Below are 27,640 nucleotides of genomic sequence, written 5' to 3' on the forward strand. Positions count from 1 at the left end.
TAAAATAAAGGCACTGATAGTAGGGATTGATGGATTTCTCAGTGTAACTGAAGTGAAATATTTCCTGCAATTTTTATATGGAATAAATTAGCTTCTCCTTCAGAGGCACATAGCCTGTTTGAAGACATATCACTTCAAATGTCTCTGACCTTGAAGGAGCAGATAGTGCTTCCAAACACCTCCATTTTCTCCTCTGGTAATGTGCACAGCCAGCCTCATGTGCTACCCAAAACAAAGGCTCTAAAGTGGGTTACGTTAACTTGTGATCGCAGAATATCTGAAGCAAAGTTCAAAGAATAGTTTGTATTTTTAATATTATTCTTAACGTCCTTGGACTTTTACTTAATTTTGAAAAGTAGAAAATGTTATTGGGGGAAAATATCTGCATAACTTCATTGGACATAGCCTTCTTTGTCACCTTTGATGCTGGCCAGGTTAGAGACAGCATTTATGGCATATTTTCCTATGTGAGGGCGAATGCCTGGTGTGATGCCATTACATCTTCCTGAGAAATGCATGCAGAGTATACAGAGTGAGTTGGTCATATTGCTGGCATGGTTTATTGTGAAGCTGGGGCAGGCTAACATTTTTATGATTCCATGTATAGCAGAGGACATCCTGGTTCTTTGGAAGATTAGAAAACAACTCTTAAAAGAGGTGAGCACAGATCTTCTCTAGACCCTTACCAGCTGAAAACAAGCCCATCATAGCACTGAGGTGTAATTCCGTCCATTCTGGTTCTTCTTCTTTTTTTTTTTTTTTTCTTTCACTAAACACCAAGAAGTGAACACATTTCATTATTGTTGCTCTTTATATCTTACTTATTTTAATTACTGGGTTTCCTCAAAGTTTTCACTAAACTTTTTAAGAATAACAGAATGTTACATGCAGAATACATAATTTTACAGGATGCCTTTTCCCAGACCCGTGTTCTATTACATGAAAACTGGTGGCTATAGGGTGGAGAGATGGCTCAGTGTTTCAGAGCACTTGCTGTTCTTCCTGAGGATGCGGGGTTGGTTATCAGCATCAATATCAGCCACCCACAACCATCTATTACTCTGATATCAGAGAATCTTGTGTTGTCTTCTGGTTTCTGTAGGAATCTGGACACATCTGATATATATTCACACTCACAGGCATACTCATATACACATGTTCCTTAGTGGTTTTTAACAGTGATGGGAACCCACATCATCAGTTCATAGCTGTGTTGAATAGATATAGATATAGATATAGAAGGAAAGATTTTTGGTTTTTTTTGTTTGTCTTATTTCTTATAAAAATGATCAGTTTGTGTTTAAAATGTTGATCTTGTCAAAGAACTTTAGTTTATAGGGTATTAAATTTTATTATATATTGTTTACTTAAATGTTGGTTCATTTGAATATTCTTAAATTCTTGCTTTAAAAATCTCTGCCTAACTATGCCCATTTATCTTGACTTCATGTCCTCATGGGATGCCATGCCCAGATTCAGTAAGGAAGAATTTGACAGGAAGGAATGCCATCACTGCAACCTCTGCTTGGGCACGCCTTGTTGCGGTAAATCTCCAACCCAAATACGTTCCGACAATAAAAGCACAACTCAGTTAATAGGAATACAAGCTGTGCACCTAGATTGGGCAGATCTACTGCTACACTACCATCTTCCACATCTATGAGACCCCTTAGAACTCACTGTTTCTCCAGGCCACATGCTTCTGCTCTGCTTCCCTCCCACCTCCTCCTCAGTTGTCCTCTCCCTCTCCTCTCCTCCTTCTTCTCTCTTCCAACTTTTAGCTCAACCCCTTAATTTGCCCAATTACCAATCAGTGGCTCTAGCCTTTATTTTAAAAATTAAGGTGAAAAGGTTTACAGGAAATCACCTGAGGGCTGACTCATTCCTTAATCGTAGCCCCTCCCAGGAGAATGTAATTAGCATCAAATTACAAGGAATCCCAGGGCTATCAGCAACTAAATCTTCCCAGTTTAGGTGCTTTAGGCTTGGTCCTCATTTTGGTGAGTTGAGGTGATGGTACTTTAAGAAATCTTACTTAGTTGAAGGTGGTTGGGTCCTGGCTCCTCTAGAAAGTTGTGTAGAATGCGTTTGCTTTTAGGACAGCAAGTTGCTAGAAATAAGAGTGCTCTGTTTGGCTTCCCTTATGATGAGTCCTTCTCTGCTTCTTGACATGCTTGGCACTCTGCTCTTGGACCATAAAATCTGAGAGATACGTGACTTCTTCCCTTTATAAAGCACTCAACCTCAGCTGTGATTATAATAGCTGAATTATTAATGCAATTATGAATTATTAATAATTATTAATATAATCATTTATATTTCATTTTAATTAAATATTAGTATTTATATTCATATAAATTGTGTGTTTAACATAATATAACATTGTATTTTCTGTTAGTAATGCCATGGGGGGGCATTTACAGGTTTTCCAAAAATAATAATGAGTATATAGAAAAAAAAATAGAAGTATTGGTTTTGGCTAAAGCCCTAAGGACTAGGAAAAAGCAATAGATCTCAGCCCTTGCACAGCAATGTTAGGAATCAGAGCCCTTCTGCCAGCAGTGAGGACTAGGAAAGGAAGCCTGGCCTGGGGACCTTAGCTAAGTATCTCCTATTCAGGCTCTGTTAGGGCTGAGGAGACCAAGGAAGACAGCATTCAAGGGAGCCCTGAGTGCAGCTGCGTCTCCACACTGTGATCATGGAGCTGTAAGGAGAGTGCATTTCCTTCTGGATGACACAGTAAGAAGCACTTGGAGGAAGAATCATGCCTGCCCCTGGTGTTTTGCAGGCTCATGGCAGACTGTGATTCATTCTTGCCAAGAACCCAGAGGCAGCAGTGGCTGAGGCCTTGGGGCCATGGAGCAGAGATGTGGAATGGGGAGAATTTCTGCTGGGAAAGAGAATATTGAATATTTACTGTTACTCAGATGTGGTTCATAGGAGGTAGAAGAGAGTGAAGACAGCTGAAAAGCATAAGGATGGGGAAGTTTAGAGAGAAAGGATTTTGTCCACAAGAACCTAGGAGGGGGCTGGACTCCAATAGCACCAATGTAAGGTGTAGACTTGGGGCAGGCAGGAGCTGAAGTTGGAGAACAGCCAAAACTCCTTCTTGGCAGTTGATGCAGAAGAATTGCTGTGAGCTTGAGGTCAGCCTGGGCTATGCACTAGGCTCTTGGTACGAGGAAACTCAAACCAAACCAAACCAACAAGCAAACAAAAAAACAATCAAGCAAACAAACAGAAATTTCCGAGACAGGATCCGAGAAAGGCACAAAGAAGTATCGATCAGTAAGTGCAAGGCCAGCCCAGGGAATCGGCCACACCAGGGACAATGCTCTTATATGTCTCTGTCTCAGGGCCTAGCTGGTTTTAAGTTTTTCCATCAGGCATCCAGTTTTGTGACCAGGACTCAACAAGTTGAATGTGCAGTGACAATTCTGAGTGGTAAGAAGGTGCCAGAAAGGAGTTTTCATTCTCTGAAGGTGACTGAAAGGATCAGGAAAGTTGCTGGAGATTTCATCATATATGCTAGGAAATGCTAACCCACAAGGCAATTAGCATATGGTGTGGAGGGGTAAAGTTTTCTAAGGAGTCCTGTGGATTTTAACTTTTCCAACCTACGGTGTTACTGATGGCTAAGCAATAATTTATAGATACAGAAAGGGCTAACTTTCTTTTTCTGTACTGGACGGAGGTAGGTAATCTAGTATTCAGAATAATGTCCATATTTGTTGCTTGCTCCTGCTGGATAGTGGTGTTTGCCCATCACTGTTCACATTAGCCTGTGGGGCTATAACAAAAAAAAGTCATTCAAAAGACGGTGTTTTGTTTTGTTTTGTTTTGCTTTGCTTTGCTTTTGTCTCTGGTAACAGATTTTTTTGCATATAAGATCTGACATAAAGGAAAGTGAAAGAGTCATGATAGCAGAGCCAGGTATGGTGTTAGGGGTGGCCTTGGGTTTTGCCACTGAGTTCCTGACAGGAACAAAGCCCCTTTATCTAAATGATTTGTGGTGTCTCTGAAGTGACTTACTTAAGGAGCTTTGAAGTTTAAATTATTCATACCTCAATATCCCGTCTTTACTTCTTTCAAAAATTGGTTTGTAGTGGCAGAGAAAATATTGCCTTTCAAAACGTAGTCTCATCAATTTTGGGAGAATAGTGGGATTAGAGTGGGGATTTGGGGGAAGGAAGATGCATGAATATATAGCATGCATTTATAGAAGAAGGGAAATACTCAGCATATTTGCTTAAATAAATCCCATGTCCGTGGCTTTTTGTGGCTGAGAGTAAATTGTGGATGTCTATCATTCCAAACAGTCACTGCTTTCTTTTCCTTTCCACATGACACAAATAGGCTCCGAGGAGTTGTCTGTCTCACAGAATCATTGCTAATCTAGCTTTTTTATATGTGCTGCCATAATTCATTGCTGAGACAGGCCTTTTGCGAATTAGTTTCCTGCAGTTATCTTCTCTGTTTACAGAGAAGCTCACAGAGGCAGCTACCAAATGTCTCGAGCCACAGTGCGTGTCAGCTGTAAGTCAGGCCTCCAGTCTAGCCAGCCAGGCCTGCTTAACTCACAGAAAGGTCAGCTATATATTGATTTTCTATTTTTTTTCTTTTCCCCTCTTGCCTTTCCCTCTTCTTTCTTCTCCCTTCCTCCCTCCCCTGCCCTCTTTCCCATTCCACCCTCCTCTTCTCTCCCTCCCTCTCCCCTCCCTTCCACAGACATGGAAAATGTGCAGTGAGAGGCTTGGGAGCACCGAGTCTTTTCTGTGTCTCCCTGTAGTTAAGGCAGGTGCTGCTAGACAGCCTAGGCTGGGCTGAGCTCACTGTCATCTCACCTCTGACTCTGAAATGCTGGGACTGCAAGCCTGTCACCATTCCTGGTTTACCTATTTTGGTTCTTTTCTGTCAGAAGAGAGGACGATCTTGCCTTTGATGTACAGTTAGGAAATTTCTGAGTGATATGTTGCATAACAGCATGTAGCAGGATAGTTGACCACATACATTTAGAAGAAATCAATACCTATTACTTAGCGGGAGAGCTGAACATGAACACTCATGTACTATGTTTTCCTGAACAATACAAATTACATGTATATTACAAATATTAGTTTGCAAAATATAAGGTTATATGATTAATGACTCTTGCTTTTTTTCAAAGTATTATTTATATTTGTTTTATGTATATGAGCCCTTTCTCTTTGTGTATGTATGTGCACATGTATATTCAGGAGCCCGGGAAGGGCACCTGCTCCTGGGAAATGAGCACATATGACTGTGAGCCACCATGTGAGTACTGGGAGTGGAACTGAGTTCTCTAGAAGAACAGACAGCGCCAGTTCCCCAGTCTCAGATTTGAGTGGACTATAGAGTTTGATGCCAAACTTTGTCTGTTTTAGAGACTAGCAGAGCATGCAGATAATTATGGTACAGGTCAATGACATTTCGAGATGCAGAAGTTCCATCTTCCGGATACTCTCCTGTGTTTGTCTTGAATTTCGGTGTAGGAGTGCTAATGTTATAGATGTGTGCTCTTGCACCTGGCTTTACATGGGTTCTGGTGATTTCAACTCAGGTCTTCATGCTTGTTCAACATGTCCCCTTTGAGCCATCTCCCCAGGCTTGCCTCTTTGCTTTCTTAGTATGGTCATTTGATGGAGAGACAGAAATTTTTTATGTGTCTATCTTCTGAGACAGTACCTTAGAGCTTTATAGAGTTCAGAGGAATTTGATGTGTGTGTGTGTGTGTGTGTGTGTGTGTGTGTGTAAGGGTAGATTCGGAAAATGAGAAAGCACTTGTTCATGTTTCTGTATTGGGAACGTCTCTTTGGGTTATGCCATCAAGTTCCTGCACACAGTAAGTGCCCTGATGTGCTGCAGTGGATGACAATGAGGCTTCAGCACCTGAGTTTCCATGTCCCTTAGTCTACTTCTTTGAATTGATCAGCCCTCAGCCCCTTTCAGGGATTCATGCACGTTACTCCTCTGCTTCCTTCTATAAGACCCGTTGTTCAAGTCTTTCATATGAATGAGATAGTGTGCTACTGGTCTTTACGTACCTGGCATATTTCCTATGACACAGTGGTCTCCAGTTCCATCCAAACTGATGCAGGAGACAAGGATTCGTTCTTTCCTTATAGGTGAGTATATTCTATCACATACATAGACTATAGATACTATGTATATGGATAATGTATATACTGTATACATGCTTCCTTTTGTATTCTTCAACAGAAAGCTGCTTGGATAGGTTCTGGACTTTGGCTGCTATATATATAGTAGAGCAGTAGAGATGGGGCTGACAATCTCTTTCATAAAGTGATTTTATTTCTCTTGGGTATATATGTTGGAACTACTGTACCATGTGATAAATCTGTCTTTATTTTTTAAAGGAACCTCTAAACACTTTTTTCCATAATGTCTATCCTAGCATCTTTGTAGGACTGCATGAGTTCCCTGTTAATCATGACCTTGTGAGCAATTCAGTATGCTGTCTTTTTGATAAACTTCCACTGAAGATTTCTTTTTTAAAAAAGGCTGACTTATTACTGTTTCTTTCATTGTTGATGCCTTTCTATTCTGCACAGTATTTTCCTCTCTTCTCGGGTCAGGAGGATACGTCTGTTTTAGCTTAGTTTTCTAGCGGCTTTGTTGTTTCATGACACACATTTGCTCTGTGATCCTTCTGCCCTGCTTTGACTCAGGCAGCCTGCACTTTTGGTGTCTGTCTGTGAAATCATTGCCAAGAGCAATGTCACGAGGACTTTCTCTTGTGTTTTCTTTTGAAGTTTGAGATCTTCTGTTTAAGGCTTTAATGAATTTTGAGTTGATCTTTGTGTGATCCAGAAGATAAACATCCAGTTTCTTTCTTTTTCTCGTGGAAGCCTGGCTTCCCTAGTAAATGCACTTGTCAAATGCAATGTTTTCTGCTCATTCTGCATTCTTCTTGGCTGATTTACTGAAGATCAGTTGGCTATACTGTATTTATTTCTGGTTCCCTTCTGTTACATCAACCTAGAACCATTTTAACTACTGAAATTTTGGTAAGTATTTTAGGAGAATTTATTTAACACACACACACACACACACACACACACACACACACACACACACACATCACTCTCTAGCTAGCAATGAGAATACCGAATAGAGAAGGTTCAGATTGGCATATATCAAATTATAGGATAGTTTCAAAAAGAGAAGGCATCCTGTGAAATGGATGTGAAATATGAAATATTCTTTGAGGAGAGACAGATCTTTAAAAGAAAATTAAAAAGCAGCTATTAACCACAGTGTAAAACTTCATACTATAGCCAATAACAGTGGAAATTAGCCAACTCCTACAGGCTGCCTCTATGCACTTGATAATCTATGTCATTAATACACCTTTTGCTTTGTAATATATTTTTAAATTAGGAAATTGTATACCTTCTTAAAACACAACCTTTCTAAAAATGTTTGATTATTTTGTGTCTATACATACCCATACATCCTTGGGTAAACCTTTGACCTCAAATTTTTCAGAGAGGACTCACTAAGTGATGGAGCTATACCATGTATGTGGGCAACACCAGCTCATATACCGGGAGTCTTGAAGGAATAATTGGTGAAACAGAGGGAGCAAAAGGGTCACTCTTTCTCTCCTTTCTAGACCACTCTGCACACCTTCCACACCATGGTCTTCTGAAACTATGAGCACAGATCTTTCTTCCTTAAACTAAATCTCTTAGCTGTTTGTCCAAGCATCAGAGTCTCTTTTGGCTCCTTAGGAATTTTTGGATGTTTGAATTTTATTTCTGTAATAACTTTCATTAGGTTGTGGACTTATTTGTCATAGAGATAGGGTCAGAGATAAGGATAGTATTTCATGCTGTCCTTCTGTGTAGCCAATAATGCCCGTGGACTTTAGATATCCCTGCCTTCACCTCCCAAGTTTGAGGATGGTGGAGCTTATGCCACCATGCCCTGTTTAGGAGGGGCTGGAAATTGAACCCAGGGTCTCTTGTATGCTAGGACAACACTAAAAACTGAGCTATCAACCAAGTATCTGTAGTGAGGATTTTAATAGATGATTGCCTGAATATTACATCTCTATTGGGAGTGTGGACATTTTAACAGCCCTGTCTTCTAATCCATAAACTTGGCTATCTTTCTATTTGTTGCTTTAATTTTTTTATAGTTGTTAATGTACAAATATTTCATTACCTTAATAAGGGTTAAGGTTATTTCTGAATATGGAATTCTTTTTTGATGCTGTTGTAAATGGGATAATTACCCAAATTCCCATTTCACAGTATATTTATGATTTTTTTTCAGTTAATACTGTTTCCTGCAGTGGTACATTTTCAGTTCTAATAGGATGCTTGCACAAGTGTCTGACCGTGTATGGATGCGAAGGAATTCTACAGATAGAACCATATTACAGAAAACAGAGGCATGTTTAGACTATGCAGTTTAGATGCGTTTTTCTCATCAGACCACTGGTTAAGACTTCTGGTACGTGTTGAGCAGATGTAGTAAGAGGCAACATCTTTGGTCTTGATCTTAGTGTAACAGCTTTTAGTTTTTCACTCTGGAATGTGGTGTTTGTTAGCATCCTGTCTAAGCTCTGCCCCACAGTTACCTGGCAATAGCCAAGTATGCCTGACTCACTAACTCACTATAAAAGGGGCTGCTTGCCCCCTCCTCACTCTCTTGCCTCTCTCTTGCTCTTTTGCTCTTTCTCTTACCCCCTCCTCCATGCACATGGCTGGCCTCTACTTCTCTACTCCTCTACTTCTCTACTCTCTCTCTCTCTCCCTCCCTTTCTCTGCCTCTTGACTCCCTTCCCCATGCCTTAAATAAACTGTATTCTATACTATACCATCCTGTTGGCTGGTCCCTCAGGGGGAAGGGATGCCTCAGCATGGGACCACCAAGGCATGCCCCTTCCACCATAACTCATCACACCTCCATTGAACAGAACCCCCTTCTCTTTATCTTTTTATAAACACAACAGGGTTAGATGTGGACTTTTAATCTATGGCAGTGGTACTCATATTCTGTGTCATGACCACTTTGGGTCAAGAGTCACATATCAAATAGCCTGCATATCAGATATTTACATTATAGTTTAAAACAGCAAGATTACAGTTATTAAGTAGCAATGAAAATGAGGGAGGTCACCACAGCATGAAGAACTGTATTAAAGAGTATTAGGAATCTTGAGGCCCACTGGTCTATGGCCTCTATTACACAGAAATGTTTTTCCTTCTATCTCTAGTTTCTTGAATATTTTTAATCCAGCAGGAATGATAAATTATATCAGATGATTTTTATGCACCTATTGATATGATCACATGGATTTTTATCTATATTTCTGTTATAGTGAGTGAGGTATAACACTAATTTGCAAAGGCTGAGCTATCCTTGAACTCAGAGATAAGCCCCACTTGATTGTGGCATATGGCCATTGAAGGTGCTGTTGAATCTGTTTTCCTAGTCTTTGTGAAGGATTCTTGCTTATGAGGAACATGGGCTTATAGTTTTTTATGGTGTAATGTCTGGCTTTAATATCAGGGTCATGCTGTCCTCATCAAGTCCTTGGAGGTGCTCCCCCTTTAAGATTTTGACAAGTGCTGGCTTGAATTTGTTTTTTAGCTGTTCAGTAGAATTTGCCAGTGAAGTCATCTCTTCCTGGGCATTTTAAAACAAATTCATTTCCTTTGCTCGTTAAAGATCTGTTCAGATTTTTACTTCTTCATGAGGAAGTCAGAATGTTGGCTGTGTCTAGAATTTTACTACTCATTCAGAGTTAATCCACCTATGGGCATCTAGTGGTTCATCATCTCTTATTAGCTTCCTCCCTGCCTTGACATCACTTGTAATGTCTCTTCTCTCGTGTCTGACTTTATTTTTTGTCTTTTATTTCTTTATTATGCTAAAGATATGTCCATTTTATTATATACTCAAAGCATTGTTTTTTAATTTTTTATTCTTTATTTCATTTTTGCTAACCTTTGACTTATTTTGTCATTTTTCTCTAGCAGATAATTTATATATGTCTATTTTGATAGCATTTGTTCAAGGAACTTTATCATGTTCTTTTTAATGGATATCATGAATCCATGTTGGTAGAAAATACCTCCTTTTTTCCCTGCTTGGTGTACTGACTTCATGCAAGAGAGGAACTTGGTCAATCAGCCTGTCCACTGTTCTGCAGGTTATAAAACTTTCACGATAGAACAAGTTCATGTTGGTTTTTTCTCAATGGTTCCCAAGTATGGAGGAGGTATGTTATGTCCTCTTTGTCTTCTGTGATAGGCAGGCCAGACGCTAGTCCCTTAGCTTTTAGAAAAGTTGAAAAGCTGCACCTGGGTCCTTCCTACCTTGGTAAGAATTGAACACGTGGTGGTTTTATTTGCTTGCTCTGAGTTGAGTTAGGAAAGGTCTTCTGTTTAGTCCTGACTCTTGTTCAAATGACCATTTGTCCTCTGTAACTTTTATTGACTTAGGAATGCTGGTTCACATCAGTGCTCTGAGGCAAAGGACTTACAATCTCTTTAGGAACTCCAGAAATTACAGTGTTGTTAAATGCGTGGTTCAGCTGTTCCCTGCTGAGAGCAAGGCTAAGTCTGTATTCCTCTGGGTTATGAAAAGTCTGCATGCTAGTTAAATTAAAATGTGCCCTCTGTATCTGACAAGAAGCTGCCCTATGCAGAACCCCAACAGTTTTCCAAGATAGAGAGAGCCAGGATGTCAGGTCTCACTGAAAAAATTAGGCACTAGATACCTGATCTAATTCTTTGGTTCCAGAAAGAGATACTGAACTGAGAATTTCCTGCTGAGCATGTCCTGTGCTAGGTTAAGAACTATGGCCTGCAAATATTTCTCTCATATTATTAGTCACACTGTGGAGAATTTCTCAGGAGTCTGAGTTGCAGGAGGAACTCAACTAGATGCAAGGTTTCCACAAGGGAAGGAACCTGATGCATAGGCTAAGCCAAGGGTTCCTTAGAGGTCCCTTCAGATAGTTCATAAAAAATTAGATAGAAACATTATTTTCTCATCAGCAGGGTCCCTTCAATTTTTAGTTGGTGAGCAAATAGTATGACTAATCATGTTGGCTATCTAGATAACAAGAGCTATGAGCATTGAATCATGAAGTTCACAGGGAGATACAGAGAGTAGCTGCCTTCTAGGGGCTGAATTATCTCCCAGATTCAAAGGAGTGCATTGGATTTGTTCTGAAGAAAAGAATGTCTGAAAGCTGCTGTGTCAGCTCATCCTTTTGTGTCCTTGAAACATTTTTTTTTTATGCTTCTAGACCATATTTTTATCCTGCATATTTGTGCAAATATTTCTTGATCACCATCCTTGTAGGGGAAAGATTAGTATCATTTGCTTCAGGAAATGGGAAATTCCTACTGAAGATGCTCCATTTTTCATTAAAAGTTCTTCATTATTATGTGTGCTCACTCTTAACCTGTGTGTGTGTGTGTGTGTGTGTGCGCGCGCGCACTCGCGCATGTTAGTCACGCGCAGAAGACAGAGGACAATTTCTTCAAATAGGTTCTCTTCCACCTGTGTTTTGATTCCAGGGATTGAACTAATGTCAGTAGACTTGAGAGACAACTCTGCTCTCTGAACCACCTTACTGGCCATTCTGAGATCTTAAGCTTTTAGTTCTTATGCTTAGCAAACTATCTGCATTTGTTTCTTCTTCGTGGAGAAGTCTTCCATGTGGGTATATGTCATTTTATAGCTGTGTTTTCAGAGTGTGACGTTGCTAAAGGTATTGTGGTTTGTGGGTTGATAGGTACTTCCTTAGCTTGTCTTAGTGCACCAATGTCTCAGAAGCCCACAGAGTAAGAGGCGCCTTCATACTCCCTATCGTTTGAAGACCCTTCATAAGTGTGCTATTCACGTGGCTCAACACATTGAGCCTAATTTCTAAATTACTCAATGGAATACGCTAGTGACAACTGAACAGTAACAGTGCTTCTGAGATGAACAATGATCAGAGCCTTATTTTGTTCAGTCCCTTCCACCTTGGCATACTGTTCAAAAGTAGGCCTCTGATGTTCTTTTAAAATCATTGACTCTTGATGCATATATATTTTTTCAATATTTTGGATGAAAATATTTGGAGATTATGAGCACAGTTGGTCCTAGAACTTCAAAAATATTTAGCAGTTTTATGCCCAGTGCTAGTTATTTCCTTCACATGGCTCAGAATATCAATGAGATGTTGACGGTTTATGATGTTGAGTGTCTGTTTGGTTTAAAGATGCCAGAAGTTCATTTTGCCAATAGATTATCCCGCACCATCAAAGCCAATGAGCCCAACTGATTACAGCTGGTCCATGCTTTCTCTGACTAAAGCTGATGAGCATGATGTCAAGAGATTTACTGACTGATTATCATCTTTCTGACCTGACACAGTCCCCATAGAAAGGTCATCACTGTGAAGTTGTGAGGCTTGGGTTTCAGTGGTTCCTAGGTACAGAGAAATGCTGTCAGTAAGTCTTTCAGCAACTGGATGAAATTTTCCCAGCTCTTTTGTAACTGTATGAGACGTCTCTCTGTAAGACCCAAGCCTTTTCCATTAACAAATACCAGCTGTGGGTGCTTTTCATTTAAATCTCTGGCACTTGTAAATTTCTTAAACCCGGAGTTTCCTAGCTTCATAGCAGTTCTAAGTAAACATTAAATACTCTCTTAAATACCTAAAGGTTTGTTCTTTAATTTTGAGCTTGAGGTCATTTCTACAGTTGCTTAAATACAATGTTGATGTGCAACAGTCTTAATGAGAAATGCCTTTATAGGTTCAGGCACTTGAACACTTGGTCCCCAGCTGGTGACAGTGTTTGGAGAGGTAATGGGGAGAGGCAGCCATTCTGGGGAAAGTACATCACTGGGGAAGGATTTAACAGTTTAAGGCCTCTCCTTCCTAATATGATCTCTCAGCCTCCTGTTCCTGCTGCCATGCCAGTAGCTGCTATGCCTCCCCACCATCTCTCTGGAACCATAAGCCAAAATAAACTTTCTTCTATAAGCTGCTTTGATCCTGGTGTTTTATCACAGCAACATAACAGTAATCAATACAAGATCCAAGTGTACAGTGATTCTTGGTAAAGAACTTTGTATTGACATCATTTTGTCATGGCCTCTGTGCTGAGGCCAGGTCTCAACCTCTGACAAGGTCATCACCATCCCTGCAAACATGAAATGCTATGGACTGAATTTTTGATTATTTTCCCAGCTTTCTCCTAGGGTCACGAAGAAGAAGGTAAAGATACACTGCTCACATGCATTGCTATATTGAAGCTCCCATCCGAATCCTGCGGGGTGAAGCCATCCTTGCTCTTGGTGCACTAGTCACAGAGCAGTGTAAAGATAAGGGAAGCTCTTGAGATTGCTTTGGGAAGATCAAAGGAACACAGCAGGGTAGGGAGGGTCACTCTCCTGTGGCCCTCTCACCACAACTTCTCTTTATATCCAGGGTGACCACCTGGCTTCTAGGTTCAGCTGCATCCTGTGCACAGCACCCATGTGTCAGCCATCCCCATAGAGCCAAATATTCTCATCTTGAGCCTGAGTATCCCTAAGACCTCAGTAGTTGGATGTTCTACTTTATTCCATCTTCTTCCCGTTTGCTGTTCTATCCCCACCTCTCCCTATGCTCCACCAATGCACAGCGTCCTTGTGTACCATTTTCAGAAGTATATAGCTTTATTTTATCAAATTTTCAACATCCCACCCAACAAAGAGTAGAAACACCACAGGCTATGCCTTCCCCTGTTGGCTTCTTGGCTTTGTGCTTGAGTTAGGTCATGTGCAGAGCAGCATTGGCCCCAGGTTTCTCACTCGGACAATGCTTTCAGCCTGAGAAACCCCATGACTGTGGCTGTTGCATTTTTTTTTACACTGAAAAAAAAAGAGGAGGTATTCCCTTAGATGTAGAATTACGGTTAGAGGAAAAGTGAGGCACTGGGCCCATGTAGACCGTTTTAGACTAATCAGTTCCAGAGTTGTCATATGATGATAAGATTATTCTACATTTAATGGAAAGTCAAACCTCTGTTTAGAAAGAGATTTCTGTGTTTTTCTTTGAGTGCTGGAAAGCGTTACATCATGCAGCCATATAGCCTGACACATTCTTTACATAACTTCCCATGTTAGTAATGACTTTGGTTCAAGCTTAGACAAGTGAACAATGCAAGGATGGTGGTAAAAAGGCTTGTTATATAAGACAGAATTTCCCCGCTCATTTGATTACTTCGGCTGAGTGAGTTATTTTCTTAATATCATAAAGCTAAGAAGTGAATCTTATTTCATAATACATTGGAATTGTTAATAGACTGAGCAAAAATATTCAAATGGCTAAACCATTCAAAATATGAACATTCGACTACTGAAGCAGTTAGTCAAATTAGGTTTCATTTAAAATTACTAATATCACACTTTGCAAATTATGTGTGTGATTATATAAACAATCAAATATTCTGTGTGCACATTGTACTTTGTTTTATAGAGAAAGTAGCTGTAGCCATCTAATCCTCCCCCAAATTAATAGAAAGTATTTTTATGTAATTTTAATATTGGTAAGATACACAAATGATTACTATTTTTTTATGATTACTGTTTTTATGTGAGTTAAAAAACTGAATTCATGCCTATGAATATAAACTATGTGTGATTTCTTTACATTTTTGTATGAATTTTAACATAAACTTCTAACATAGGAAAAATGAGCTCCTTATTAAATATTCAGGCCAAGTTTTATCGAAACAAATAATGGGAAAAAAGGCTGAAGAAATTGGTGTATCCCCTGATACATGTGTGTGTGTGTTTGGTTGACTTTTGAGTGATGTTTTTCAACGGATACGGATTCTATTTGTTGAAATACAACAATTTGTTCTGACTCTAAGGGGAATTGAAAGCCTTTGGGAATAGCTCCAGTGTGACGCTGATAAAGCTCAGAAGAAGGTAATTCTCATATTTAGTAGGGACTGAGAACAATAATTAGTAAGATCAATAGAACCTTGGATGCAGCAGCATAGGAATCCTGAGTCTGGATGGTGGACACAGACATTATTGCAGGATGTTGGACCCGTGAGCCCATCACAGTGCTGCCATGCAGGCTAAATCCACACAAACAAGCCAAAGCTCTGAGCCATGATTTACCTTTGAAGCGATCAGTGTAGAGAAGTCATTTCCAGCTTTCTGCAGTTGGCATGGTAAGGAGGTTCCTCTTGCCTTCTCCTTACACAACAAAGTTATGGAAAAGTAACCTGATATTGAGAAGTTTATTTTCCTGGCTCTGTTTCTGTGTCTCTTACAAAGAAAGCAACAGGGGTAGGTGGCTAGTGACTAGTCCTTATTTTTCTTTTTTTTTTTTTGGTTTTTTTCTTTCTTTGTTTTTTGTTGAGAACAGGATCTATAGTCTACACTGACCTGGGACTTTGGTCCTCACACTGGCTTCAAACTCAGATCCTTGGACCTCAGTCTCCTAGGTGCTGGGATTGCAAGTGTGAGCCACAGTGCCTGGTTTGGGCTATTTATTTACTCATCTATAAAACTAACATCCTTGTCTGGATTTGTTGGAAACTTTAGTATATCTTATGGAGAGAAGCTCCCCTTGATTCTGTAGTTTAAAGTCTGAGCATGTACAATATTAAAGTCAAATGCTGTCCTTTAGCTTTGAGAGTTGTAATGAGAAGGTAGATAATATTTTACTTACACCATGCAGAGTTTCCCATGGGATGAGAAGTCAATTTGTAGATGGGCCAGACTTTACATTTTAAATATTTATTTATACACCGTTCTTCTGTTTTCATTATTATTATCATCATTATTTTTTGGAGCTGCTGATAAACCACCAAATTCCCTTATCAATCAAACTTCCCCATTTATCACCAATTTTTAATCAATCTCTCTCTCTCTCTCTCTCTCTCTCTCTGTCACCTGAAACATACCCTTCTGCTTAGATAGATAGGTTTTCTCTTTAATCAAGTAACAGCATGTTTATCAGTTGAAAGGCTGAAATGGATAGGTGAATCAGTCCTCCACTACCCAATCCATACTACAGAAATGACCTGAACCAGTCAGGGCAGGTAGAAAGTACTGAATCCTATGTGCGTTTAGTACAGGGCACTCCAGGTTAGAAGCCATGATTCCCTTGGTAATCATAGGTTCTGTTTTGTATCAAGTTGTTACCCTATAAATAGTCATGGAGGAAAGCTACACAATTGTCATCAAATGATTCATTTATTTGTGTGTATTGCCTGGAATGTGATTGCATGGTTTAGGCAAATTTTTGAAGCGAGATGAAGGTTAAGGTAAATTTAAAGCAAATTAGGTTTAGAAAGGTACAATTAGAAGAAGAGCTTGCAATGTTGAATGTATGGGGCTAATCCTGTGTAAGTGGACAGAGGCAGGACACACCTTGATAGACACAGTTTATGATGGAGGAAACAAATGAAATGTCCTGAAAGTTCCAAGCTATACAATTAGAGGTAATTGTCTTTATTCTCTCTTTTTCTTTGGAAGAATGTAATTGTAAAAGATTTTATATCAAGAGACACAATAATAGCAGCCCTTAATTGATTCAATAAAAGTATATTTCATAATTAATTCCATTTTCCCTCCTTGAATGAGAAAATCGATAGATAGGATTGAATAGTAATTTGCATCCTAATATCCAATTTATCCTCATCCCTTTATTCTCCTTAGAGTGTCTGATCCTGTGAGAAGAGATGATAACTGGCTCTAGGGAGATTACAATTTTACCAGCAGCGAAATAGAAAATCTCATTACCCGTGCCAAGATCCCTGGAGGTGTGATATTGCAGTTGATAAAGGCCATGAGAAGCAATTTTAAAAGAATCTATGCAATCTCCTGCGCTTTGGGAAATTTAATTAATTGGTTTTCATCTGTTGTTTAATATGTTGCACTCAGAATGATTTCTATCTGAAAGGATTCTTTGTAGCAATCCATAGCTGGGCTAGCTCTTCCATAAACTTGTGCTGTCTTAAGTTTCTCCTCTAGTGGCCTCCTTGTATTAGAGCGGAGATGACTAGGACATATTTTAGTTGCGATCAAAAAGTCAAGCCAATTGCATTAAAATTTGCTTCACAGAAATTAATGTCATTTATCACCACATTAGTACATATTAGATGATACCAGATGTTGTCTCCTTTTAATCTTTCTTGGGGTCATTATGGAGGTTTTGGTCATGTGTGTGTTTTCTGTTTGTTATTGGTTTGAAATGATTGTCTGATAAAACATCAAGGGTGGGACAACAAAACAAATAGAAACAACATAACATTTATAAAATGTGCTGTTAAGCTGTCAATTTAGTCATGACTCACTATTCAGAAGTAATAGCAACATGGCATATACTTAGTAATTAGCCAACAGCAAAATAGAAAACCATGATAGCCTGCTCTCTTCTAAATAAAGAGCTTATGACAAATATATACAGAAAATATGTAGTAGTACTTTTATTGGTGATTTGTTTGTGTCATTGATCTGTCAGTAGCAAGACTATGTTTAAGCCATATCTACCATGGGTAGCCATTATTTAATTTGAAGTGAAAAATGTCATTGTTTCTTAAGAATAACATTTTATAAATAGTCTGATTATCTTATGGATCCTTAACTGTCTCTCTGGACACGTTATCTCACAACACTTACATTCTCCTTTGCTTCTACAAGTAAATAATATGCATTGTTCAACAAACCAAACAAAACCAACCAACCAAACAACCAAACAAACCAACCTGTTCTTTGCTATCTCACTGACTTGTGCACATTTGACTGTAGATTGTGTTGCTTGAGGACAAATGAAAGGTCTGCCTAGTTTTACTAAATCATAGGAAACCTGGACAGTGTTTTTAACAATACTGTTTCATGGAGTTAGTAAAGTTACCTTGCAAGGATACACTTGTTTTTATTTGTAATCAGATCACCCTGCCTCTGACAGTGTTTGCAACTGTTCATTTACTTCCACTAGGAAAAGTCTTGGTGGAGTTGTGTATTTGTCTTAAGGGAGCCAAGCCAGTTCTCCTGAGAAAAATGACTGCTTTCAGTTGATTGCTATTTCCTAAAACTTACTGGCTGCTTCTTTGTTTTTTTCTCCTTCAGTCAGCAGTCACCCGAGGACCTGGCCCGTGTGCCCCCCAACTCCACCAGCAATATCTTGAACAGGCTGCTGGTCAGTTATGATCCCAGGATTAGACCAAACTTCAAAGGTTCGTTGTCCCTCTGTTCCCACAAATTCCCTCCAGTCTTCATACCTATATAATACTGTTTCTAATGTGCAAAAGGATAGGATTTCAAGTTAACATTTAACTGTCCTGCAATGTGCTTAGGGAAAGAGCTATTTAATGTTTAAAATATATTTTTTGTTTTTAAGAAAAATATTAATTCTAACAGTGTTACATAGTTACCAGTTGAAAATAGTGAAAATGTATATTCTGTGAATTAATAGGCTGGCCTCTGAGATCGATTTTCTAAGAACTCTGTGTCCCTAATCTTACTGATTTAAAGTTTAGGCTCTGAACATTGATGTGGTATTCAATAATAGACATAACAGTTAATAATTTGTAGACCAACCATTTACTCAGGGAAAATGACCAATCCCAAATGTATATAAATTCTCTCTGTTATTAGTATTTCATATTTATAAAAAAATAATCTATGTTATTTTGCTGAAGAAAGGCAGCCAACTTGTTTTAAAAACATGCTAACTTTATAAATAAAACAGCTCCAGAATAAAAGTTATTATATCAGCAAAATATTCCCACTTGTCACAAGTTTTAAGGAAAAATAAAGCCCCGGTTAAAATAAAAACCCTTTATGACCAGATTGCATTGTTGTTCTCTGGAAGGCGGTGATCGTTACTGTTGGGAAGGGACAGACATTAATGTACAGAAGATTAGCAATATAAAGCTCAAAATTTTTTCTGCCTTTGCAGAGGAGAGAGAGAGAGAGAAAAAAAAAAAAGGTCTTGCAGCTGCTTCTAGTCAACTAGAGTTCTACAGCGATGTTGTAAAAACAGGGATTTTGTTCATTACCAGAGCCTATTCAGTCCCTCTCCACAGCCGCCTCAGTCACAGTCTGGGTTGTCACGTGCCTAGCACGCATTGATTCACACCTGTTTCTCATCAGCAGTGCTTAGGAGGCTAAAGGCGAAATGCACATGTTCCCTTTGATAGGCACAATGAGTCAGAAAAGAAAGAAAATTGCAACATTATACTTCAGTTCTCACTCCATGAACTTTCAAGTTATTTTCCAACAGGTCAGACAGAAATCTTTATAATGGCTCTATTATAAGTCTGATTAGCTTTGTGCTTTCATGCCATAAAGTGGAAATATAGTAATTATCAGTAAAATCTATTGAATACTGCTATAGCAATTCATTTAAAGATTTGAAATGATTAGAAATGGCAAAAAATAAAACTATTTTTAAAAGTGAATTTTACAAAACTCTTTAGTAAGTAGACCCATTAAATTATGCAGTTGGCAATTAAAACATATATTCCAGAGTTTATACAACTTAAAACAGAAATATTTCTGAGTAATGTACACCACTGAATATAACTGAAGTTAGGATTTATTTCTAAAAGGATTTCTGCTTGGATAATGAAATCAACAGCAATTGTGAGCATGTTATATTAAAAACAAAGATTTTTGCATCTAAATGTACATTTTAAAAATACAAAGGTTAAATATTAACATCCTATTATAACAATTCTGACCAAGGGTTTTGCAGTCTCTAAATCTATCCTTATTTTTTTTCATAGGCATTCCTGTTGATGTAGTAGTCAACATTTTTATTAATAGTTTTGGATCCATTCAAGAGACAACAATGGTAAGATAATAATTTCATACTTATGATTTCCAAACTTTAAGTCAGAGGACAGTGTAAACCATCAAGACTGAAAACCAAGGAGTGATGGTGGAGAGAAATATATTCAATCTAGCATGGAAAACTACAAATTCCCAAGTTGTGTTAAACCAGAGCTTTCAACACCTGTGTAATTTTACAATTCAAATTCAGCCTTGGAACGTTTAGGCTGAGGAAATATGAATTCACCCTGAAAAACTGTTTGTATTCCATCTGGGGGAAGGACTTAGGTTTTTAAGCTAACTCTCTCTCTCTCTCTCTCTCTCTCTCCACCCTCGTCCCATGTGTGTGTATGTGTATGTGTGTGTGTGTGTGTGTGTGTGTGTGTATGTGTTAAGTGTGTGTGTGTTTCTGTTAAGCAACAAAGTTTAGCAAATGTCCCCAATGAATCTATTCAATGTGGCATCCTCAAAATATATCCTCTAAAATCCTGCAGATACTTAAAAAGCCCAAATAACACTGACAGAGTAGAACAATCTACCTGAAAAATGTGCTCCTGAGTCAAATATCTGTGTTATGTCACCTGCTGAATGATGACACATTAAAAAATAAAATCAATGAAAAAAAAAAAAAACAAACAAAGATCAGTTACTTAGTGACCCCAGACTTTATAGTCCTGTTTTTGGAGATGAGAAATACAGAGCCAGGAGATTTCCAAGAGAAGGACGACAGTGGAGAGCAGTGTTTAGGGTTAGCTCACGGCTGCTAAGGAAGAAATCTAATACAATACAGGACAGACAGCAGAGACCTAGCAGACTAAACAGAAACCCTCAAAACTTCACCTCTAAGAACCCTCTCTTACTCTTGTGAAACGAAGAGCTCACATAGATAAAAATTAATAAGTTAATTAATTAATTTTAATACTTAAAATTAATAAGCACTACACCTTTCTCCTAAGTGACAAATGGCAGGACATTTCAGAGGAGTGTTTTAGTGACTTACAATGTATGTCTATGCCATTTAAGTGTATTCTGAGAGACTGTATTCTGAGATATTCTGGAAGATTATATAATACTCTAGCAGTTCCACTAGCATTACAATCAAACCTGCTAGCATCACTGACAAAAAGCATCTCAAAATCTTTTAAATCTTTTAAATAATTGTCTAAAATTCTTTCTATCTATGACTATCAAGTGCTCAGGAGCTTAAATATTCTGAATATACTTCTACAACAGCAAATCCATCACAACTGTTACTATAAGTATCAGAGAGTAAGCACGACACATAGTTGTTTTTGGTGTCACTATCACCCACCAACATCCTTACAGCAAGTATAAAATTTTCACTTGTATACATTTTAATAATTTTATGCAATTCTAAATGAAAGTGGAACCAACTTGCTGATATTATCAGCTCTAAGAAACTGTAGCATTTGTTCAATAGAAATCAAAACACTGTACAATAACATGCTTCTGAATAAAATAATGTCTTTATGGATCAAAAAAATATAATAGCTCTGCAGCTAAAAACAAAGGAGAAACTACTTTAATGACCCTTTCTGTATTCTGAGAGACTCCTCTGTATTCTGAGATTTTCTGGATGATTATATAATCTTCTAGCAGTTCCACTAGCATTACAATCAAACCCGCTAGCATCACTGAAAAAAAGTATCTCAAAAACTAAAGTAAAAATATATAACAAAGGAAATTTTTTCTCCCACGTAAGTATTATTTTAGTATTTGGCTTATTAACAAGGGAAGATAGCACCTACTCCTCTCAAACCATGAACACACAACAGACTTTGTTAAAGCACTTTGTAAGAAGCCAGTGAGGGTGTCACTTACATTACTCATTGTTCAGACAATCTGAAGAAAACACATTTCTGTTTTCTTCAAGATCATGGGCCCTGCTCCCTCTTCATCTTCTCTGTGCCTATTACTCTACCAGGAATTTCAGGTCTGCTTTATGAAATAAATTCTCCCCTGTGGCCATTCCAGTTCTCTCAGAATGAGCTGAAGAGAGAGAACAAAGAGTCTTCCCAGAAACTTAAGTCATCATCTGAAAATTTATACATCTAAAGAGGAAAAGGAGAAAATGTTAGAATTCTAAGTTTCAGTTACTTCATATAGACTGGTGAATGGCTCCACAGGGGTCTTTTTTTGAATGGCTTCTTGAGGGCTAGGAGATGGCTCTCTATAAAGTGTTCACCATGAAAGCAAAGATGTGACTTCAGGTCCTTAAAAGACCCCACAAAAAAGCCAGACACAGTGGTCCATATCTATAATCTCCCCCCCCCCCCCGCCCCAGACAGACGTCTTCTAAGAAAATGGACCTAGACAGACTAGTTCTTCATTACTTGTTAAAAATAGTGAGCAGAAAGATCAAGCTGACTGTGGAGTTGTTCAAGTGCACATTCATATATGGTCAGGAGTAATAGAGTCATAGGCTGCATATTAAAAACACACTAATAAAAACAAAACTCTTCCCAAGCAAGATGTTGGGAAAGCAGAAAGATCAGCTCCATCAGTATGTTGGTTACATCTTCATGACAACATGATGTTGATTATTCAAGTTGTCACCAAATAGACTTGAACCTGAGCCTGTCATGCTCCATTGGGTGGCACTTTGCAAACAGGAGAGACTACAATCCAGAGGACAGTGTTCTTGCAAGCATCCTAAAGTTCAGTGATGATGACTTTCTGCTTTTACAAAATGATACAACATCTCAACGCACCAAAGAACGTGCAACAGCACTCATGCATGTTCACTCATGGTTTAATTCATTAATGGAGGAGAGTCTTCCCTGTGAGAAACTGCTGAAATAAAACAAATCTTAATGTCTTGGAAGCCCAGCATGTCACTCCACTTTAGGCTTCTCCAGGATAGACAGGCAGTTGCTTATTCAAATCTCAATCCAAGGCATGGAGTTGAAGGCTGGATTGAACATTAATAGCCACTAGTCAGGTGGTAGACAGATGTGGGACAACTTCTGAAAAGAGAGGGGTAACTCTTTCCTCCAGTGCGTGAAATTGACATGGCAGCCTTAGCGCTGTGGGGAGGGGGAGGGGGTCCTCCTGGTTTATTCATCCCTTTACTTTGATTTCGGCTGCTTTTCCCTACACTAGAAGTTATCTCAATGTATTTGCAAATCCTGGTTGTGGAGTGGAGGAAGCACTGCATCTGTGTCCATCTTCCCTAAGTTGTTTCTTATTCCTGCAAACCCGAACCTGGGCCTTTTCCTGCCATTCTGAGGTCTCACTCAATAGTCTGTGTCTGTGTCAATTCCAGTGTCTGTCTGTGTGGTTCCCATGCATCCTGCTACCCACCACTGTTATCAGGTGTTATTATCAATGCCATAGGTGATATTTGATGTCATTAATCGTAACATCACACAAATAATCAAATGATTATTTACCACCCCAATATGAAATTCCTAGATGGAGTGGTGTTTCTAATTTCTTCACCAGTTTCTCTGCTACTATTTGTGGCAAATAAAACAAGAGCTCTCGAAGCAATGAGAAGAGTGTCTAGGGAACATATGCTCTACAGCCACACTCTTAAGAGTTGTTGATTTTTCCATGTGTTCCCTACCATTTACTTAAGACAGTGCGTTTTCTTAAATGGAAAGCGAACCATTACCCACGGAGGAAAATCAGGCCACATAGGTGATTGTAATAGTCTACGCATGAGCACGTTGTCTCATCAGAAACACACAAGAGCTCTTTCATTGAAATAAAAGTCTGTTTACACAATCCGTTTTCTTTCTTTAGGCATGCTTTGTAATTATATTGAGTTATTGCTATGCTACAATTCATGATCCTGTCGGGATTTCTATGCCTTTCTGCTGCATGCCTTTTGGTTGATTTAATAATAGACTTCAAATCATTCTGGGCAACACAGCTGTGCTTGTCAAGAAAGGCAAAATCATGTCTGGGATCGGCTTAAAGGGCTTATTTTTAATTCCTTGCAATTGCTCATCTTTGTTATTTTAAAATGATTTTATCTTTCCTTGTATGTACAGATTTAAAAATCTATTTTCAAATCCATCCTTCATTGGCTTCCAACATATTTATTTATTTGAACCCTTAGATGTACTTGTTCAATTTTTTCTTTACTTTTCATCTATTTTTTTTTTAATCTTAGGTATAAAATCAGAAGTGATGAAATAGTTTTCCTATTCTTTTCTTTTTAAAACAAAGACCCCTCCCCCCCTCTGTGTGTGTGTGTGTGTGTTCTACAGCATGCCTTTGGAGGCCTGAGGACATTTGGGGGTACTGGTTCTTGACTTTGACCATGTGGCTTCTAGGGATTGAGCCCAGATCCTCAGGCACAGCAGTAAGTGCCTTGCCTTCAGAACAGGATCTCTAGATCCTCCTCTCTTCATAGTCTTAATCCTCAAGGTTTTCTCCTATGATCGACTGATTCTTTGTCTACCAGTGCTACTCAGGTCCTAATCACAGGAAAGAGGCTATGATGGTATTCATGGGAAAGGAGATGCTGCTGTTAAATTCAGGATTGTAAGAAGAATAGGTAGGTTCACTGTAGTTGTCCACTTGTATCCATGAGAAAGGTAATAAAAAAGACACAGGAAGATCAGACACATTAATCATCACTGTAAGAGAGGAAAGATGGATTGGAATGGTTTGAGGAAGGGCTGTGACCTAAGAAATATAGACAGCTACCAGAAGCTAAAAGGAGAAAGGAAAGATGTCCTCAAGTCTGTAAAAGGCACCAATCAGCCCCATGGACCGAAAGCTTGAGTGTTACCCTTGTTATTTTGATGTCTGAACTGCAAATCTATAAAATATTGAACAATGTTTTCCACAGCATTTTTATTTAGTTCTGAGAGCAAATACGACACTAATACATAGACTCTTGAATGTTTATAAATAATACTTCCAGAAGCCTAAATCCTGCTGGAGGAATATGTACTTAAAGAAAACCTCTTTCTACTCCAGTGAGAGACTTATCTGATAGTGTCTGACTCTACATGTACCAAGCATCTCATTTGTTTTATACTGAGTAACTCCTAAAATAGCTCTTTAAAGTAAATTCTATTAAGAAATTGAAAACGATCTATTTAAAAATCAATATTGAAAATTATCGTTTCTCTTTGTCAGAGCTCCTCTTATAGCATGCTAAAGTTTCAAGAGAAAGTTTGTGTTTTTTTTTTATGATGCTTCCTGTTTTACCTCTTTTACCCAACTATACCATTGAGCTTCGGTGGTTAAACTACATAGGCCATAGCACCTATGCCAATTCAGAAGGAGAAGAATAATTGAAGTTTGATTTTATTTTTCTAGTAATTCATCATTCTCAATGCATAGGAAGGAAATTAAGTTTGAAACTTGAAACACGTTAAATGTTAGAACCTTTCAAACTCCCACAGACTTCCTTGCTTCTCTTCTGTATTTAATAGAACTCTATTGAGCACTTTCTAAGCACACAGTCCCAGAAGGTGCTGCTTGCTATCCTTCTGCTCTTTAGTTCCTTCCAAAACTCATACATGTAAGCTAAACACCAATGCAATAGATAGTCTTAAAATGTGGGGCCTTCTGAGATAAAAGGGACTAAAGGTGGAGTCCTCAATAATGCAATTCATATCCTATGAGGGGAACCAGAGGGAGCTTGTTTTCCCATTCCACCTTGTGAATAGGACAAATCAAAAAGGCACTTTGAGGAACAGCCCTTCATCTGACTTCCATGCAGAACTGTGGACAATGCATTTCTCTTGCTTAGAAAATACTGGCCTCATGGGATTTTTAGTCTGAGGTCAGTAGTCCTTAGTGAAGAGCTTATAACATAAATGGGCAATTGGTATAGATCTGAAAACAATAAATGTAACAGTAAAAAATGTTCAATAGAACTCAGTAAGTACTTTAAAAAGTGATACTTTTGAGAAAAATCATTAAAATATGAACAAAGAACTCCTAATTAGCATTTTCTTAACCCAACGCTTCTCATGGGAAACTTCTAGTCTGAAAAAAGTCTATCTTTGGCATCAGTTTGGGCCATGTTTCTAAGCAATCATTGACAGAAAATTAATTATAAGGCTGCCAGATGCTACAAGACTTGATCTTTTCATTTTCTTGCATACTAATTTTATTTTTTATCCCAATGTAAGGAGAACAAATGAGTTAACACTTGCTTATATGAGAAACAGGTAAAAGTGAATCATGGAAGGTTTTGCCTAATGAGTTTGTGAAATAACGATAAATAATTCTCCCTATTAAAATACCATTGATGAGACATAACTGGCTATAGTGTCTCATTGTGAAATGTTTTATTGCTTTGGAGAAACAGTTTAATTTGAGTTTTAATTGGTACTGAAAATTTGGAGAACATCCATTTTGCAAATAATGACTAATCGAGAGTTACTTTGAATGAACAATGAGTAGAATTTGTCACCAAGTACTTAATAAACAATTAAGTCATTCCTCATGGATAAAGTGGCCTGTTTCTGATGGAAATTTGTTTAACACAAAACAAGTATTAGCACTATAATTATTGTAGATGGAGCAATTAAAAAGGAAAATAATAGACTTCAAAGATAGCTGTCTTAATAGAGAGCATTTGAAATGTCAATAACTAGTAATTATTTGGAGTTTTGCATTAAACATTAACCAGAGGTTACTAACTAATGAGTTCTTATCTTTTAATGAGTGTTGAACTAAACTCTTAATTTTAATAAAACAATTTAGACTATGATTTTGTTGCGGTTCATGCTGAAACCCAGTAATATGTAATTTATAATTAATAGAAAAGTAGCTTTGATGTTTGTTCAAAATAAAATAGATCATAAGAGTAATAAGTGATAGATAGATTGAGAAAATGAAGTAAAGAACCTCCAGTTGGAGTTGTTCATTGGAATATTATTTTCATACATATATGTTAAAGATAATACAATAGGCCATGGATAGTTTAGTTGGTAAAGTGCTTGCCATAGAAGCACGATTCCCTGAGTTTGATCCAGACTTTAAAAGGTTTGGCATAATTGCATGCATACCTCCCAGCATGGGGAGGTAGAGACAGGTGAATCCCTGGGGCTTACTAGTCAGTCACTCTTGTCTACTCTATGAGCTCCAGGCCTATGGAAAACAGTGCTAATAAACAAAACCAAAAATGCTAACAGAATATGCCTCTAAGAATTGACACTTTTGGCTGACCTTCGATCTCTAAATGCACACAGGTACACATGTACTCACACTCATAACTACATATGCACCCACACTAACACCTAAAACATGGGTCATCAAAGGAGTCTGAAGTTTATGTAGTACATTGTACTTACTCTAGTGGATCTTCAGAAAAGAAGGGTGTAGAGGTGCTATAAATGTGTTAACAGTGTGTTGACATTCTTTACTTAGAAGTAAGGCACCATTAAGAAATGTTGCCTAGTGCACAAAGTCTAGCACATGGTGAATTAATTACACTGGATACAAGAAGTTTTTCTGAAGCAAAGGAGACACACTAAGAAGTCTAAGAAACTAGCTCGTGGTCAAAGTGTTTAAAATGTAGAGTGGAGATCTGAATCAGAACCTTCGCATTTTCAAGTCTATGATGCCATAGTAATCAGTCTTATTAATTGGAGTAATGTATTTTTTCCCCTCTAATGTAACTTCACTGTATGTGGTGACAAATCCCACAGACATGTTTTCATTCAAATACATACATGCGTTTTGAGTGTACTCACCCCCATTCCTACTTCTATCACCCCTCCTTTCAGCCCCTTTCTTCTCCAACATTCTGATTTTATTCTCTTGTGATCAGTGGGAAAGCCTACTAATAAAAGGAGAGGGA

General features: G+C 38.2%; 1 protein-coding gene across 4 annotated transcripts in view; it reads left to right on the forward strand.

The window, feature by feature from the left end:
• The window catches only part of Glrb (glycine receptor beta), a 73,497-nt gene that overhangs the window by 15,204 nt on the left and 30,653 nt on the right, over positions 1-27,640 (forward strand). For all 4 annotated transcript variants that reach the window (XM_021157780.2, XM_021157781.2, XM_021157782.3 and 1 more), the window contains exons 3-4: positions 18,136-18,242; positions 19,797-19,864. In XM_021157780.2, coding sequence (XP_021013439.1) covers positions 18,136-18,242; positions 19,797-19,864 — 175 coding nt within the window. The remainder of the gene's footprint in view (positions 1-18,135; positions 18,243-19,796; positions 19,865-27,640) is intronic.

This window comes from Mus caroli, unplaced genomic scaffold (genome assembly GCF_978045245.1).
Source record: "Mus caroli unplaced genomic scaffold, Mus_caroli_1 scaffold_3, whole genome shotgun sequence".
Classification (NCBI taxonomy): Eukaryota; Metazoa; Chordata; class Mammalia; order Rodentia; family Muridae; genus Mus; species Mus caroli.